This window comes from Anopheles merus, chromosome 3R, assembly GCF_017562075.2.
Source record: "Anopheles merus strain MAF chromosome 3R, AmerM5.1, whole genome shotgun sequence".
In the NCBI taxonomy this organism is placed as follows: Eukaryota; Metazoa; Arthropoda; class Insecta; order Diptera; family Culicidae; genus Anopheles; species Anopheles merus.
This window is the reverse complement of record NC_054084.1, coordinates 10060748-10078634: the sequence shown is the minus strand read 5'-3', so window position 1 is coordinate 10078634 and position 17887 is coordinate 10060748. Positions and strand designations below refer to the sequence as shown.

Sequence of the window (17887 nt, the reverse complement as noted above, 5' to 3'; positions counted from 1 at the left end):
GTTGGGAAAAGAAACATTTTCTATTTAGAGAAAATTAGGGCACGTTTAAAACCTTAAAAGTACTAAAGATGCGTCTACGTTTCGTCGCTTTCCTGCAGCTCGTAGATCTGAATGTACGCCTCGGTCAGCGTGATCATCTGCGGCAGGATGTTGGTGACGTGCAGATCCTGCATCTCGTACCACTGGTTGGTGCTTTTCTGCAGGATGTGGCACCGGTACGTGCCAGAGTTCGGTTCGCCGTCGTGCACGATGTTCGCCACCAGGTTGTACTTGGTGTAGCGATGCGTTTTCTTGTTATCCTCCGTGAGAATGTCACCGAAATCGACATTTCTGTGGATGGAAAATGGAACGACACGTTAATACTCCACGATGGACACACTCTGCCCGCTGGCTACTTACTTGACCGGGAAGTTAACGATGGTAGGATTCTTCTCCAAGAAGAACGTATTCTTGGTGAACCGCTTAATGTACAGGATGACATACTTGGGCAGGCGCGTGATTTCGAACCGCTTCAGAAAGTTATCCTTGTACGTTTTGTACTCCTTCTCCGAGATTGAGTTAAACTTGGCCAGCAGCTGGTATAGGTTCACCTGCGGAATGATGTTTTCCCGCAGCTCATCGATAAACAGTGGCGTCGCGGGCAAATCGCACGTCAGATAGAGAAACGTGGACGTTTCCACCTTTTCCTGATACTCGTCCGTCGCAAGCAGCAGCTGCTTCTGCACATCGTCCAGCTCGGTCGGCGGCAGCTTGCGGGTGTAAATTTTCATCTCTCCCAAAAAGCTACGATTTATGACGGACGAATCGGGCTGCTTGTTGCCGCGCAGCTGCTTGTGCAAACTGTGCAGAAACCAGGAAAGAAACTCGATCGGATCGCCCTGCTTGGTGATCTGGAACTGCTTGCTACTCCACAGTACGACCGCCTGCAGCATCTCGTGCGGCGACACGTGCGCCTTGAAGTTGCGCGGATTCCACAGCTTGCGCAGCAGCTCACCGAACCGCTGCACCAGCGTGAAGGCCGTGTCGCCCGGCGGCCGCTTAATGTTGGCGTAGTTCTTCTCCATCAGGAAAAAGTCACGGATCGGCTTCACGTGCGACAGGGCCTGGAGGATCACGTTGCAGTAATCGTTCGCCTTGATGTTGTTCAGCCCCACCACACCGGGATGGTAGAACGTACCGTCGACCGTCCGCGACTGCTTCACGTCCTCCCGGTCGAGGGAGCGGATGTCACGCACGGTAAACACCGGATCCAGCACGTACTTGATGTCGTCTAGGGAGGAATCGATGATCTCGTAATTGTCCGGCAGACAGTAAAACTTGAGCGTGGATAAGTTCAAAAACACGTGGTGCGATTCCGCCACCGAGTGGGTGTACGCGTGGGTGTTGGTCCCGCGGCCCTGGAAGTATTTGCCGCACACCAGACAGGCGTACACGTTGATGCGGGTCAGTGACACCGAGCACAGCTTCTCAAAGTCAAAGTCAAGCAGATGCCGATTGATGGTGTCCAGGTAGGGGCACTGCTTGGAGCGATCGGTAACGGTTTGCTTTCGCCGCTGGACCTGTTGGCCACTGTTGCCCTCCTCTTCCTCGTCGAGGACATCCTCCAGTTTGGGCTTCTTTATCGGTGGTGCCGATTGCACATCTGCAAGAAGTGTAAACAAATGGCCGGTGTGAGCGTTTGGTCGGATTTTAGGACTAATTTCTAAATACAACAAGGATTATTTACCGCTTTTCGAGTCACTTTCTTTCGCTGGAGCCATTTCTGTCGCGGAAAGAGAGCTGAAATAGGCGTTCTATTGATACGGCGAGTGAAATTGTGCCTAAATTTGTTGAAAACAACTCCTCTTCCCGCATTGAAGCTGTCACAACAAGCCGACACGAAACGTCAGGCGCGCTGTTTGCCGCTGGCCGATTGCACACGCACACTATCAAACAGGAATCCTTTTTACGTAAAATAATTAGATTTTAGAAGGAATTATTATTAAAAATGTAGAATTTTAATAATTGGAACTATTTTAGCATGTTTTCTTATCATTGGAATCTAATTTTATCACAAAATATTTCATCCAATGAAACGACAGCCGGACGAGCACGGAAGCACTCAACCCACCTGTATAGCTGTTCGCGTCGAAACGTCAAATGCTCGTAGCGAAAAAAAGGATTTGTGCGAAGAAAGGGCCTCCGCAAGAAGAAGATTTGTTTTCACTGTGTGCGGACAACCTCGGAAGGACGTGTACCGTGGCCGTCGTCGTCGTTGTCGTCCTTCACTTGTTTTTCCACTGTTAAACGCGTTTTTCCGTTCGCTCAGCACCGACACGACCGAGTGCGTGGCAAACACGGTCGTCGACGATGCAAAGGAGCCAACAGTGAAAACAGTTCCGCTCCGTTCCGTTCCGTGGCCAGAGAGAGAGTGTGCGTGTGTGCAATCTGGTTCCATTGTCCATTGCGGTTGGTGTGTGGTTGTGTGAGCGCGGGTGTGGGGGTATGGCAAGGGCAAACGGAAAGCCGTAAACGGGTCACAGAAAGGAAATTACACGACGTTCTTGCCCGTAGTCGCTTACCAGCTAACTTGGTCCCACCTGTGCCCGTAACCATGGCTAGCTGCCCGAGGTGCTAATGTGATGGCATGAGTCAGTGCATTACGCTGGTGTTGAGTTGCTCGAGCGGCTGGAAAAGTGAAAAAGTGTCAATCGAATAAAGGAAGTAAATAGTTGGTGGCTCAGGCGGTGGAGTGGTTTGCAATAGTGTCCTCCCCCATCCACATCCCGTGTCATGTGCAATTCACGTACTGCACCATCGTCCAACGCGAGTGTGTGAAAGAAGAGGGAAGGAAGAAGGGGGTGCCAAGTGTTTCCGGAAGTGGCTAGAAAGGCAGACCGGCAACGGTGGAAAGAAAAGCGCATTCAGTCGAACTACTGAATCGAAGGTGAACATCCGAGAGAGTTCTTAAACCCCAGAGTGGTGCATCAACAATGGTGTCCATTATAAAGAATCAACTGCTCAAACATCTCTCCCGGTAAGTGGCTAGAGTAGAGTTGTGCCTTTGTTAAGAAAGGATCCGTTTTCCAGGAAGTCATCCCGATTTCCCCCACCCATTGGGCTCATCCTTATCCTTTGGTTCAAAAGGGATTCCGCTGCAGCCTTAACCCCTAAGCATTAAAATTTTCTCATTTTAGTTGATGTCTTAATTTAGTAAGAAGTCGGCCGAACCAAACAGCTGTTACAAAACAACACCTCTAGCGCACTTTGGAGAAAATGCCAACCCCCGCCGAAGCGAAAAGTTTACCTCATTACAAGCGAAGAATTCCCACACCCACACCGGGGGCACCGGAGGGTCTGGAAGCGTGCCAAAACGGTGCGATATGGTCACAAGAGCGTTACAACGCATTACGCCATTACGAAGGTTGAAGGTGTGCCGCATTACGACATTTTGATCCTTCACAGGCTGTCGTCCTTTTGCGCTGCCTTGTTTTGTCGTTGGACAGTCGCTGTGCAGAGTAGGCTGAGAACTGACCTTGCGTACAGTTTTACGCACGGAGCAAAGTCGAATGTATAGAACAGCGTTACTTTGCGCTAAACAAACTGCGAGAACGACAAAAAAGGGGGTCCGCGCGCTAACAGCGAACTTTTAAGCTCTGCTCCACGTGATGGATCGTCGGGACTGCTGCTGCTGCTGTTTGCATGTCATTTAAATGTAAATTAATTGTTGCTACCTTTTTCACTAGCCGTTGCCGTTGTTGTTGTTGAGGCACACGGGCGTAAAGCAATAGCAACAAACCCGGCACCGGCTTGTGCGCCTTTCCATTTCGATTGAGCTAATTCGCTGTAAAAAAAAAAACAAAGGCGGTTTGTGAAAGGGATACTTTTCCCAAGGCTAACACTCGCGTCCTGGACATTTTTTTCCACCGCAGCGACGCAGGGGACAGGGCAACCAAAGCAAGTTAATCGATGTTGATGTTATTATTTCATTTCACATTCTTTTGCCCGCAACGCTTGTTAGCGATAGAGCGCCAAGCTTCGCCGGTTCAATACTGGCTATGGGGGATCTTTCCTTGGGAGTTTAATGTAAAATAAGAAAAGGAAACGTTCGCTTCACTTGCAAAACAATACACTAGGCGTATCGTGCGTTCGCTACTAAACCGAAGCTTAAGACGTACTGCTTCCGGTTTATCACCACCCACCGGTTTGTGTGTGTGTGTGTGTGTCCGTGTGCCCGAAAGCCATGACCTTTTCCAGACGGCAGCATGGTTGTGTCAGCACGCGGGAGGTTTTGCTGCAGCAACAAAACGCAACCAGAGCGCCGGTTTGGTTGATATGAAGGTGGTTTGCTTTTTTTTTCTTTCTTTATCGCTTTCCATCCTCGACCCAACCGTAAAAGACTATTTTCTTTAGCCGAGGAGTGGGTTGTATATAAATCCGCATCCGGTAGAGTGAAAATTGGATTTTGCGTCGCTAAAAAAATATGTTAATAAAAGAAAGGAGCTGTTTGTAGATCAAGGTTTATCATCCAAAGGATATTCTTTTAAAAAAAGTCTATTAAACTTGCTTTTCTATACTGTGCCCTATCAAAACTTTAAGCAAAGAAACGTAACAATACCACCATAATACACTTGCCATTAAAAGTATTTTCATCTTTTTTTAGGGCATGACCCTTTTGTCACGGAAAAAATCGAGCATAATCCTGTAGACATCCAGGGCGCACCACCTGTATGAAGTGGCGTATGGCTCAAAAGCTGCCTCCTCGATAACACCCTTCATGATCTCGCGAACGATGATTCTCGCTTTTATTAGTGAGCACGAGAAAATTGTTCCACCCGGTGTGTGTGTGTGTTTCCCTCTATATAGTTCCACACACACCCACACCCACACCTGGCCTGGCCTGACCTGGGGGTCGGTGTGCAGTTTTAAAGTTCCAACCACTGAACCACTGAGGGGAAGAGCGGATGGTGGCAGAAAAATAGCCTGAAAATAGCGCGCTTATACCGTACCATATGGTGTGTACTACGGCCACCGGGCGTTTTTCCTATTGCGTGACACGGTGCGGTTATGCCACCCGGTTGCCGGGTGGGTGTGTGCGCGCGATAGGAATATTTCGTGGAACGGCTCGTGTCTAGGCGCGCGTGTCTAGGCAAAAAAGAAAAGCAAAAAAGGGAAGCATGAAGGTGGGATAATAAAATAAAATAAAAATAAAACGACTCCGTGGGCTTTATCTAATACATAGACACGGGCGCGCGCACACACACACACACACACACACACACACACACACACAGACACTTTTCAACATAAATGGGCTTCCACGTAATAGAATTATCCTACGGGAGGTGGGTTTTGGAAACATTTTACTCTAGCACCTAGCGAGCCCCTGTGAGAGAGAGAGAGAGAGAGTGAGGATATTGGGGACGAGATTGTAATTTTGAAATGTACGTTTTTTTAATTCTTTCTTTGCCTCGTGGCGTTCATCCACAAAACGCTTGCAACACGTGTACCTAAGCGGGACGGAGGCGCTATTAGATTATAATTCAGGCGTTCGGTTTGTGGGAAGGGGTTTTTTTACTGCCTTTGTGATGATCCGCCATCCAGATCGGGGCATAGATTTATTAAAAATGTATGTCAATTATGTTGATATGAAGTGACGCACTTGCCGAGTGCGAGTGTTGTCAATGAAAACGAAACAAAACAGTAATTGATAGGCTACGGCCTGCGGGGAAGTTAGAGTGTTACAAAAAAATCTACCAAAAGGGTCAGTAGTAGTGATGTGCGCTTTGGAACGTACCTACGACTACGATCCAACTTCGGCTATTTTTAGTCCAATTCCAAAAAAAAAAAGGCAAAATCGGAACCACTAGTTCTGCTCGGAGTCGGAGTCGTCCGGAGTCGTCTGGAGTCTACAGAAGTCGGAGTCATTCGGAGTCGTCTAAAGTTGTTTGGAGGTTAGTGGAGCCTTCCGGTTACTCCGTGCCACTCCGTGCCCCTCCGGAAGACTCTAGACGAGTCTGAGCGACTCTGGAAGACTCTGGATGACTCCAGCAAACTTTGGACGACTCCAAGGAACTCTGGACGACTCCAGGAAACTCTGGACGACTTCAACTCCGAATGACTCCGAACGACTCTGGACGACTTCGGATGATTCCGGACGACTCCGGACGACTCCAACTTAACCCATCACTAGTCAGTAGTTGATAAAAAATGACGTAAAAATCGTTCTCTTCCTTCCAGGAGCAGGAATTATATCATTATTTTTTCCTTTTTTCATTAAACTCTCAAACATCTAAATCTCACAATTTGCGCTGCGCAAACACTATTGTTCGTCAAATGTGTACATTCCTTGATCAAGCTTACTAAACATTTCCAACCGAGCTGCTAAAAAGAGAGAGAGAGTGAGTTGAGCCTTATCAGATGCTACACTGGACTGGTGCCATTTTTTTCCGCCACAAAAAGGGATTAAGTGAGTGCATCCCATGCAACACAACATCTCAACACAACACACAATCTGTCATTCCTTCCCGCTGTCGTTGTCCACGTCTAGGTTAATGCTCGTTTTGAGCTGTTATCGCTTTGAAAGTGCATAAAATAAGCATAAGCAACCTTTGCTCGTGTACGGAAAGACTATCCCGAGTCTGTCCCTTCTTTGGTGGACACGACCGCTGCTTTTGTGTTGTCCGCTTGATCCTCTTTGATCCTTGCAGGAGACCATAACACGATGCTTGCAGCGAGCAAACGGGAAATGATGATGTCGTTATGCTTTCGCAAATAGAGGGGGGAGCACAAGTGTTGCAAAACTCCACATTGCTGATACTGTAGTGTTGTTTGGTGGTCGATGAAACGAAAAGGTGTGTGCTCCTTATCAGGTGGATGAGGAAAGGATTAAAAAAGGGGTGAAAAAAGTCGCTACATTACGCCGGACCGGTTCATACATCAGCAGTAGCGGTGTAGTTTAACCTTCTGCGCGAGTTTATTGGCCGCGGTGTGTTGTTGGTTGTTTAATCAGTGCGTCCGTGGTTGTGTTGTGATAAGACGCCATCGTTTGCGCCCCATCGCCATCGTGCACCCCAAATCGACCAAAACTTGGGGCCCCCGAGCAGCCAGGGAGCAAATGTGTCATGCAGTCCTCTATTCTACTGGAACTCCATGCGATGAACCAGCTGCGCTCTTTACTACACTGTAATGGAAAGGGAGCGAAACAAAAATGGTGCAAAATAAAACACTTGACAAAGCGTCTTTTTTGTTCAATTCAGTTAAAAACAAACTTGTGTGCGCACACAGACACACACACAATGTTTTTTAGTCCGATGATAAATGGATGTTTATGTTACGTTCTTCTCGCTTCTATCAATCTACGTTAACTCGTCGTCGTGCTGGCGGCGGGGCTCGGCCGGAGGAGCGGTGGACACACAAACTTTGTTGCTTGCAAGTGTGCACCACATGCACTTCATGAAGCTGGGGATGCTACAGCTATGTATGTTTTTGGAAGGAGGAAATAGGGAAAAGTTGTAGTTGCAGTAAACAGTTTCCACTAACGACACTTGAAAGTGTTTCTAAACCTCGTTCCCAATCTTTGTTAAGTGAGTGATGCTTTTTTCGATACAGTCTTGCTCTAGAACCGGATTGTTTTCCTTGTTAATTTCAAGAAAATAAGAGGGGAATTTGTTATGAAAAGTAGTAAAAAACGAAACGAATGAATTGAAAATTGGAAAGGAAATATTCAATATGTTTACAACATGTAACGTCTAATTTGAAATTTAAAATTGCATCGCCTCCTTTGATTTGGACACTCATATCCGTCGGTAACGTGTACCATACAACCAAGCCATGACTTCAACAGTGTGCCTTTCAGTTACATCGACAACGAAAGACCAGCCAGTAATAAAAACTAAAGAAAAAAAAATGCATTTCATCGTGTCCTGTTAACTGTTAACCTTCTTGCTTCATCGTTTTTTATACTTCGCTTCCCTATCTCTGGTGCCGTTAGCTATTCGGCGTCAAGAACATACTGCACTCATTACACTCAGCCTCAGCCCGCCGTCCCACAGCCTTGAAGGGGGTGAAGTGAAGTGCCCACCTCCAAGCCTGCCTGGCTCCGCCGCTCTATATTTCTTCATCTCAACGACCGCAACGGTAAAAGGTCTTTGCCACGACCTATCTCCCCCCGCCGCTTAAGTTTGAGATGATGAAAAATAGAGCACAGACTCTTCTTTTTTGCCGCCTCTCCGTTGCTTGATATACTGAATCCTGGTCGCTATTACTAAACAAGTAAAGTGGTGATGGTTGTCGTCGTGGTCGTCCTCCATGCCGGGGACGAAACTGCTCGCTGATCGTTTCCCTTCAAACGGACGTCATTACGACGAGGGTGCAGCAGAGGGCGACCCATTTGGCGTAGAAGAGGAAATGGGAGAGTAATTTGGAATTATAGAGCTGGCCGGCTGGCTGGTGTGCTGGCTGGTGTGCTATGAAGCTGCTGAGACAGTGAAAGATGTGATTGCATTGTTGGTGGAGACGATTAAGATTACGATGATGTTATTTTTTTCATTTTCTTTTTACGCTTTCTAGTGTGTGTGTAAGTTCTTCTTAATTGCGTTGAGAGTAATTCGCCTGCAAATTGTACAATTTTTGTTGCTAAACGTCGATGACCGTTTTTCCCTAATTTCTGGGGGCTTTAACATTTCTGACTTTTTGATTGGATTGGTGGAAGTAATTAAAATAAATCGTTTTTGATGCGATCTATTGATTTTACGAATAATGATTAACGCAACAGAGATTAATTAGTGTGTCACTCGTAATCAACTTTCCATTTCCAGCTCTACCAAAGTCAAATATCGTGTTTGAGTACCTAAGAGAAAGTAATTAAGGTTTGAAAAATTGGGTCAATACATTGAATTAGGAGCTTAAAATCCTAGTCACGGCACCAGGGCGTGTTGTGGAGATTTCAAAGATTTAGACACATTTTTCTGTAGATTAATGCTGTTTTCGATTGAACACGTAGCAGGATTAGTCCTTGCTGGGCATGGATCAGTTTAGATTAGCTAGGATCATCCAATTTCGTGTAATATATTGGACGATGGAAACCAATTAAAAAGTAAACACAAAAATAAACGTTTGCTGCACTATAAATTGAAGCAAAAGAAAACTCGTACGCATTTTCCAATGTCCCATTTGGAGCGGTATTGCATTTTCTGCGCTGCAGTTGTCATAACTCACCTGTGGGTAGAGCATGTAAATGCACATACGCACGTTTTCTACCCTTGTTTTGCGCCCGTTTGATGCGGTTTGATGCACAATAAATCTAAACATTTGCCTCCCTTCTGAACTGAATGCCATCGCCGTCCTCTGGTGATGTATTCCGGTGTGTTCCGACTGAATGCTTCTCGATAATGATGATGATGACGATGATGATGACATATGAGTGGTGTGAGACAGTGGGACACAATTTACAGGAAATCCCCATTAAATATTACTACCAATCGTATCACACAAAACTCTCCAAGCAAAGCGATTGGATTGATGAGTGTGAGGTTGTGTTGGGAATTTTGCAGCGCTTTTCTAGGAAAGCAATTATTTTGATAAAAATGTGTTAATCCTCCTGGGAATGCTCCAACAGAGCAAACTTCCGTTCCCTGGAAACAAAGAGAGCGAGAGAGAGAGGGAGAGGGTTACGGATGTTAAGCAGCTTTATTAGCAACACCTTATCACCTGTTTGCTAACAAACACATGCGCCTGTTGGTTAAAGTTGTCTTCAAAACGTGGATCGACGTTGGTTTGGAATTTTCTTGAATAGATTGAAGGAATAAATGCTCTTACCCACTGGAAGGTGTAATGATGGAGGTTGTGAGTGCGCAATTGTGTAATTAATGATGCTTTTCATTTCATTTCCCTTCCCGATTGTGATTGATTGGCAATGAATGGTACGGTTTGTGAGCGAGAAAGCGCCACTCGAGTTTAGTCCTTCGAGGCGGATGAGCGCGTTTTTTCTTGAGCTCCTACCCCTGGCGGGAACGAACTTTTGTTGCTCACTGTAGAAAATTGCCATTTCGTGCTCGTACAAAACTTTGCAATTTACGCCGCTACTCTCTTCTTCTCTTGGTGATGGTTTTGCGCCTCTCGTCCAGCATATTAGATTATGCGGATAGGGAAGCAATTTCGCGAAAAAGTCACTACACTGGAGCAGAGCAGGGAGCAGCGTAACAGACACGTGCTTTTTGCTGACGCGCGAGCAGTTCGTTGCCTACTGGGTGTCGTCTTTCAGGTCGAAAGTTTTGCGCTCCTAGTCAACCACTCTCCGGGAAAGTCATGTTAGCATTGGAAACGCGTTCGCGTATGCATAGTTGTATGATTGGTGCGGAAATCTATCGCACTCACCCTAGCGCGTAGACCGCCGGCGGACGGCGTGAACACGTGCGAACGTTCCGGATCCTTTCATGCCTCATTTCGCCCCAATGGGTGAGGTCAGTGGGGTGTGCGGGGACCGGAGAATGTCTGCAGATGAAGCATGATTGTAAATGAGAAAGATGTCCTCCTCCTCCTCCGCATCAGCATTTCGGTCGCAACTCCCCTCTTCAGCCCGGTAAACCGAATGTGCTTCTGCTGTTCCGCTGTGAAGGATCTTCCTTCTTCTTCTTTTTTTGTGCTTCACTTCCGCCAAACGAGATGGAGATGGATCGATCATCCGGACGTGCTTAGCTTTACAGCTCATCGTGAAGCTTTTCTTTCTATTTCGCACGCACACAGACACAGCAGTGCAAGCCCGCGCAAGGTCCCCAAACTGGGATGGAATACATAAATAATGGTATGAAATTTATTTCCTTTCCAATGTTGCTCTGCTTCTCCCGTTTCAAATGCCTTCCTGCTTTTCTTGATCAGAAAAGCGGCATTCGTTTGACGGGGACGGGTTTTCCCGCGCAAAGGAAAGCAACAGCAGCAACCTGTGGCACGTACCGCGTGTCATCAATATTGGCCTTCCAGCCGGTGCAGCATTGGACTTCAGGGAGCACCAAACAAGGGGGAGGGGGGGTTGTGTGTCCCCTCTGGGGGGTACTTCGGGAGGGGATGGATTGGTTATTAAGTTTAGTCGTCGATATCGTCGAAATCATATCTGCCATCAGTGGTTTGATCAGTGTGCCTCGAGACAGTCTTTGGAAGGTAACCAATTTTCGGTGGCCACATTGAAACTCCTGCCGAACTCCTGCTGCTGCTGCTGCTGACTTTGAGAAGGATAGATTGGAATTGTCTTGTATGTCTTGTCTCTAAAAGCACTCTCAAAGCACGAGAATGCTGATGGTAAACCAGGAACCCGGGCCGTACCGCACAAACCGTTCACTTATTCATTAGAAGCATTATTTATGCATGGTACGCTCGATAATAGCTCAGGCTTAGGTGGAGCCGATAGTATCTTGCAGTGTGTGGGTGCCTGGAACGCCTTTGGTTGGTGGGGTTGGTGTAGCATAGTTGAGGTTCGTCACATAGACGTAGATGGTTGTGCAATATTCATCATTAAACTTGACCGTTATCTGTCGAGGGAGTGTGAGCATGGAAAGCGATCATTTCCTGGCTCTATGGGTGTGTGTGTGTGTGTGTGCTTGGTCGTAGGATGAAGTGTTAATGTTTCGTCAAACATTTACTATGACTGATGGGTTTAGTTCGCTCGGTGAATGTGCCATGCTCGCGTGTGCTATTTTTGTACACAGGTTGACGATTGGTGCATTATGCGTTGTTTTGGAATGGTTGTAATGTCTTGCTAGAGATTTTTTCCTTCTGTGTTATTTCAAGAGGTGAAAGATGTTGATTAAATATGTTAATAATAGACTTACTTTATATTGGATGGTGTGTGGTGGTATCTTGAACAAAAGCTACGACTTCTGACAATGTTTCCTGCATATTAAGTACTTCATGTAATTAAATTTTTAAATATGTTGGCGAAAGTAAACAGTACCTTCCCATGGTTGGTTGATAAACGTTTGAAACAGTTTTAGCTTCGTTTATCTTAACATGTCCTTTGGTTGGTTGTGTTCCACTCATAGGTTAAGGCTCCGTATGGACTGAGTATCCTGCGATCGGTACACCAATCAGTCACAGATAGCCAAGCCACTCTAGTAGGCTTAGACAGGCCTTGACTGACATCAGTTGTTTGCCAAATAAGAAGAAGTCCTTTGAAGGAGTCCTCAGAAGAAGTCCTCAGAAGAAGTCATCGGAAGGAGTCCTCGGAAGGAGTCCTCGGAAGGAGTCCTCAGAAGAAGTCCTCAGAAGAAGTCCTCAGAAGAAGTCATCGGAAGGAGTCCTCGGAAGGAGTCCTCGGAAGAAGTCCTCAGAAGAAGTCCTCAGAAGAAGTCCTCAGAAGAAGTTATCAGATGAAGTCATCACAAGAAGTCCTCAGAAGAAGTCTCAGAAGTAGAGCTTGAAGTTCTCAGACTATAGAATGTTCAGTATTTAAACGCGACTCTAGGCCTTTGACTTGCCGTTGACACTTGAAAAAGTTTGTTCAACTATCGGAGTTCAGAGTATATCAGATACTCCAGACTATATCCTTTATTCCAGATTAAGTTGGATTTCATTCCAAAGGATGTCACTCCAGAGTCACGAAGTTATGTCGCTTCGTTGATAGAGACAAACCCCCACTGCCTTTTGGTCTAGATTCTTGGTGATCTTTATTGCAATAATTCAAGAAATGCTCTAAATTCATGGAGACTTGTACAATTCTTAAGAATCCGTTTCATATGGTATATTACGAGTTCTTAAGACTGATCTAACCTTAAACATGTTTGGGCTTTTGAAATTACTTTCTCTATAACGTGACAATGTCTTTACGAGAGATATTACTTTGAGACATCAATTCAATCCACATCAACGCATTCTATCACATTTTGTGGTATTACAGCATCATTTTTCCCGCCCAAGGAATCCATTACATTTATCGATCGCACCCGGTGGTTGAAACGTTGCACTTGACAGTGTATCGTGGAGCGCGCGCGCTATTACGATCACCACTCTGCTTCAATTCCTTTGAAACTGTCACTACTTCATATCCTTGCCCCCGGCCTTGCAACGCCACACGTTGACCAGAGAGTCATTAGAAACCCCCCAAACTCTCCCTTGGTTGGTCGGGTCTGCTCTTTTGCCTTTGCGCTGGACGCGCGGTAATGGTCCGAAACGAGAGTTTGCCGGCGGGACCTCCTCCCTCCCTCCATTTCCCTTGGCTGCCCGGATGTTGTGCAGAAGTTGGGCCGTAGTTGGCAGCAGGCAAATTGAAAGTCATTCCCGCCCGTATTGGCCACAGGGCACAAACACACACACACACACCAGGAGTCCTCCATCTCGTAGACGCCTTTGCCCGTTTTTTCGCTCCCTGCTGCCCTCAGGATCGTTGGTTTGCGCTCGTCAGGGCAAAAGTCACGCCGCCACGGACACTGGATCAGTGCATAATTGAATTCCTGCTGAAGTTTCCAGGGCTCAGGGCTTTTGGGATGCGAGGGGTGGGGACCTTTCGGCTGCTGCTGCTGCTGCTGCTGCTGTGTTTACCTCCAGCTCCAGTTCCTGCTCATCGGTGAAGGAATTGTTTTAACAACGGGGATGGTTCGCCGGTGATTTCAATATAAACTTTTGCCCCATGCGCCAGCTAACTTGGTGTGTTTGTGCTTGCGCGTGGACATGGAGTTATCTCAGCAGGGGACTTCAGTGCTTTTTTTTGTTTTGGTTCTTTTGCCGCTGGACATTCCCAGTGCGCGGCGACGACCACGACGACGACAAAATGGTTAAATGTTAGCTCCTGTCTGGGTGACGTTTTAATTTGTCCGCTGTAAAATGGAGAGCTAACCAATGCCCTCAAGGGGGGAGAGTGAAGGGGAAGGCTGTGGATTTGAAGACTCGCCCGTGGATTTCTTCTTTTTCGCTCAATTTCCTTCACGAAAAATCCTTCGTCTTTCTGGTGTTTTGTTGTTCATTCGTGATCCTTCCTGGATTTGCTTGTTCACACTGTGGCGGGCAACTGACCAGTGGCTGCTGTTGTCTCCCTCTGTCACTTTGATACGAAAACGTTGGAAAAAAAGGACTCAAAACCATTGCAGGCAAATGTGTGTGTGGCGCGCACATTCCCGGCAGGAATCTAATTTGTTTATAGCCATCAAAGCGGTAAATTGCCGACGAACAAAAATTGTCCCTTTTTTTGGACGGGAAGGTAGATGTGATGTTGATGATGGGTCCCTCTTTTTCAACCACGGCCTGACAAGGTTGGTGTCAAAATTCGGAACAAATTTTCGCTTCCAGATTTATCGGTGATGACGTGGTAATGTCGTTTTGATTCTTCATGCCTCCCTTAAGACAAGGAAGAAGGTACATTAGAAAGAAGGAGGAGATTTATGAAGCTACAACAGCTCAGCTGAGAGCTGATTATTTGCTCATCGTAACTGCTTTTTGCACATTTTTTTAAACCGTTCCTCTTGAAGTGATCATATTGTAGAATAGAGAGAGATGTTTAAGCTGTCGTTGCACAGATAGGTAGATAATTGGATCATACATATTCAATGAACGTGCGATGTTCTTTCTCATTTTTCCCCTCTTTCTTATTGCAGGCTTCAAAAGACGCGCATTGCATAAAATTGGCCACGAGGCATTCGATGTGCTTGCGATTTAAATCTGCATTGGCTTTAGTTACCCTTCTTCTTCTTCTTCTTCTTCTGTCGCATAATCTAATTGTCCTCCACCGATGGCTTCATGAGCGAACGTTAAGGAACGCTTCCAAGATTCCACTTCGGTGGTGGAGACCGTTTATCGACTGCTTGCCTTGCCAGCTGATCAATATGTTTAATTCACTTTGCCGTGTCTGGTCCCATCGGAGGCAGAGCGTCCTTTGGATGAGTTATCAGAGATGTCTTCTCGGGATCTGCAATGGTCCTCAACGCATGACTCAATTACGAACCCCGAACTGGGAACTGATTTGACTGATGTGGTGTTGCTGCAGGAAAGGAATAAAAAACATGAGAAAAGAGATACACTTTTGTGGTTACAGTTTCTCTTTCTTCTAACCTTCACGCTATCACGTCGGTTATAGGCCAGAGGTCATCGCCGTGAGCATCATGCGTGTGAGCATAAAACGGTTTGCGGGGCGTAATTTGCCCCTGATTAGAATTCATCTCACAAACACATGATCCCTGCGATGGCTGTTGGCCCACATCGTGCTCCACACACACATTAGCTTCGTTCCGCAGGATACTTTTCGGGCGTTCGGGGACATTCCGGGACGATCGCTTGCGGCAATGCGGTCCAAAATTGGTACTCTTCTTCTTCGCTACTGACATGGCAACACGGAGCTGTCATTTGGATGTCTTGTACCCCGAGGCCATTGCGTCGCTTTCCTTCTCTCTCTCTCTCTCACACATGCACACCAATAACGCGGTGGCGGCCCCAATCGTGTGTAACGTGCCATCAAATCCACCGGTGGTTAAGGGTGGTTAGGGATATTCGCTCTTTTTTTGGTCCTTTGCCGGTTTTTCCCTTCTCTGCCTTAGGGCAATGAATTGGAGCATGAGGAGGTCCCCGGAACAGGTCCTATGCATCCAAGTGCTTTCGACAGTTTTACGTACGTTTGGGAGGAATTGGGGGAAAAGGTTCCCATACATCCTTATTTTCACCATCTGGTAACGCAGCCGATGATGGTCCTGCCCGCCAAGGGAGACTAAAGGAAATACAGGCACTGTACCATTTTATATGCCGGCGGTGGGTGGCGTTTTATTTCCCACTCACCCACCAACCTCTCTCTCTTCTCGAGCGCTTGTTTCTGCTTCTCCGAGCATGTCGTTTAATTTCATCTCGGTCACACCACCACCACCAACATCATCTTCGCACTTTTATTTGACATTTCCGCATCTCGGGGCATCCCTTGTCGGGCTAAAAGGAAGAAGGAGTAAGCGTACACCTCAACCATATCCTGTTTCCGGTTTATTTATTTGTGTGAAGCTGTGCTCATCATCTCGCTTTCTCTTCGCTTTGTTTCTCCTCGCTCCGATTTTACTTGCAGTTACACGAAGAATTTATCACCCGATAAGGTGAACCTGAGCGCATTCCGGGGCGAAGGTGAGCTCTCCAACCTGCAGCTGGACGAGAACGTGCTGACGGAGCTGCTGGAACTGCCGGCCTGGCTGCGGCTGACGTCCGCCTGGTGCAATCACGTCTCGTTTCGAATATCCTGGACCAAGCTGAAAAGCACACCGATTGTACTGGTAAGTAGGCTATGGAATCTTGGGAAGAAAGAGATAGAGAGAGAGAGAGTTAGTAGAACCGTTTGTCATTAGTGTCAAACTCTCCATTAAGTGTATATCATTTTACCAGATTAACAATTCCGTTCCGTTTAAGCCGGTCTCATGGTACAGTCGTCAACTCGTACGACTTAACAACATGCCCGTCATGGGTTCAAGCCCCAAATAGACCGTGCCGCCATACGTAGGACTGACTATCCTGCTATGGGGGGAAATCAATAAGTCATTGAAAGCCAACCCCACAGGTGTGTTGGCAGGCCTTGACCGGCATCGGTTGTTGAGTCAAAAGAAGAAGAAGAAGAACAACAATTCCGTTCAATAATTGGCTCGCTTCGTGTCGGTGCAATTTCTCAACTAATTTCTTTCATTTTATCCTTTTTTCCACCCTTTACAGACACTAGACGAGGTAAACATAACGATAGAAACATGCGAAATCGCGCGCAGCGGCACACCGACGGCCGGCCTCTCGAGCATGACCGTACCTCAGGGGAAATACAGCTTTATACACAAAATCATCGACGGTATCACGATCGCGGTCAACACGGTGAACGTGAACCTCAAGAGCCCCGCATTTACCGCCTCGGTGCAGATGTCCCGCATACGGGTCGAATCCCGCACGCCCAAATGGCTGCTGGGCGATCTGCGCGTTACAAGACTGAAAGATCCGGCCCGCGGCATGATACTGATCTTCAAGGAGCTGTCCTGGCAGACGGTGCGAATCGAGGCGAGCAGCACCCAGGACCTTAGCCTCACGCCACTGCGGTTGCTCACCAACCAGGCGCGCTGCCGGATCACGATCAAAAAGCGCCTATCGGACTGTAGCATCGTTGCCAGCCGGCTCGTACTCATACTGGACGATCTGCTGTGGGTGCTGACGGATTCGCAGCTGAAGGCGGCCCTCCACTTTGTCGACTCGCTGACCGGGCTGATCAAAGCATCGACCAACGTGGTGCAGCGGGTAAAGGCTCAGAGGAAGCTGGAAACGCTGCCCGAGTATCAGGCCCAGCTGGACCAATCGAAGAAGGCGCCCGACGCGCAGCAGCTGTCCGCGGCCCAGCGCTACTTTAACCTGTACGACGTGCGGGAAACGTCGTACCACTTCTTCAGCCAGCGCATCGATCTGCACCTGTGCGACGATGTGGGGGTGGGCCGGTCCAGCCACCCGAACCTGCAGGACGGTGGCGCGCTGCAGATATCGGTGCAGGGCTTCCAGATCGATTACTATCCGTACCATTTGGCGAAGGCCGACCGATCCCACTGGGCAAAGTGAGTATGATTGGGCCCGATTGGGTACCCCGGGGGCCGGGCAGTGTGGTGGGCCGTGTCACATGTCAATGAATGAGCGGTAATTTAATTTACGAGCAAGTCGCAGCACCGATGTGTGCTGAGAGTGTTTGCTGCGGGGCTGCGGGAACTCGCTGCGTTAAGTGAATTCGAGAAAGTTAGGGTTGATATTGCAGCGCATGATGGTTGTTTCGGGAGTGTTTTCGGAGAGAATACGTTTAATGAGCTTTTATGGAAAGGTTTAATGGCATCCGCGTTGAATGAAGGCATGCAAGCTTAATTGGATTTAATTTGCTGCACTATTTGCACCTAATTTGAACATAATACGTTAGTGGGCCAATGAAGGAAAATAATGTTATGAA

The 17887-nt window shown here is 47.3% G+C and overlaps 2 protein-coding genes and 1 long non-coding RNA gene across 3 annotated transcripts in view; 1 reads left to right on the top strand and 2 right to left on the bottom strand.

Moving 5' to 3' along the window:
• Nucleotide 1: 1 nt before the first annotated feature.
• Nucleotides 2-2202, bottom strand: LOC121595518 (U4/U6.U5 tri-snRNP-associated protein 2). The gene is made up of 4 exons (XM_041919556.1): nucleotides 2111-2202; nucleotides 1727-1941; nucleotides 400-1642; nucleotides 2-330 (listed from the first exon to the last, which is right to left on the bottom strand). Exons 2-4 carry the CDS (start codon nucleotides 1758-1760, stop codon nucleotides 75-77), a joined length of 1533 nt encoding a protein of 510 aa, XP_041775490.1. The 5' UTR covers nucleotides 1761-1941; nucleotides 2111-2202; the 3' UTR covers nucleotides 2-74.
• A 174-nt stretch (nucleotides 2203-2376) lies between these two features.
• LOC121595515 (UHRF1-binding protein 1-like) overlaps nucleotides 2377-17887 on the top strand; it is a 29113-nt gene continuing 13602 nt past the window's right edge. Inside the window, 3 exon segments of the mRNA XM_041919550.1 lie at nucleotides 2377-3016; nucleotides 16004-16205; nucleotides 16636-17507. Of these exon segments, the coding sequence (XP_041775484.1) occupies nucleotides 2973-3016; nucleotides 16004-16205; nucleotides 16636-17507 (1118 nt within the window). The 5' untranslated portion in view covers nucleotides 2377-2972.
• Nucleotides 6850-10529, bottom strand: LOC121595530. Its single transcript, XR_006005189.1, has 3 exons — nucleotides 9691-10529; nucleotides 9199-9614; nucleotides 6850-7162 (listed from the first exon to the last, which is right to left on the bottom strand). It is a non-coding gene; the product is annotated as an uncharacterized LOC121595530 (long non-coding RNA).

Excerpts from the sequence above, each read along its gene's own strand:
- LOC121595518 (XM_041919556.1), bottom strand. The coding sequence starts at position 1,760 with ATGGCTCCAGCGAAAGAAAGTGACTCGAAAAGCG. Across the intron at positions 1,643-1,726 it reads AGAAAGTGACTCGAAAAGCG|ATGTGCAATCGGCACCACCG; the intron begins GTAAATAATCCT and ends CACTTCTTGCAG. Across the intron at positions 331-399 it reads ATCGTTAACTTCCCGGTCAA|AAATGTCGATTTCGGTGACA; the intron begins GTAAGTAGCCAG and ends TTCCATCCACAG.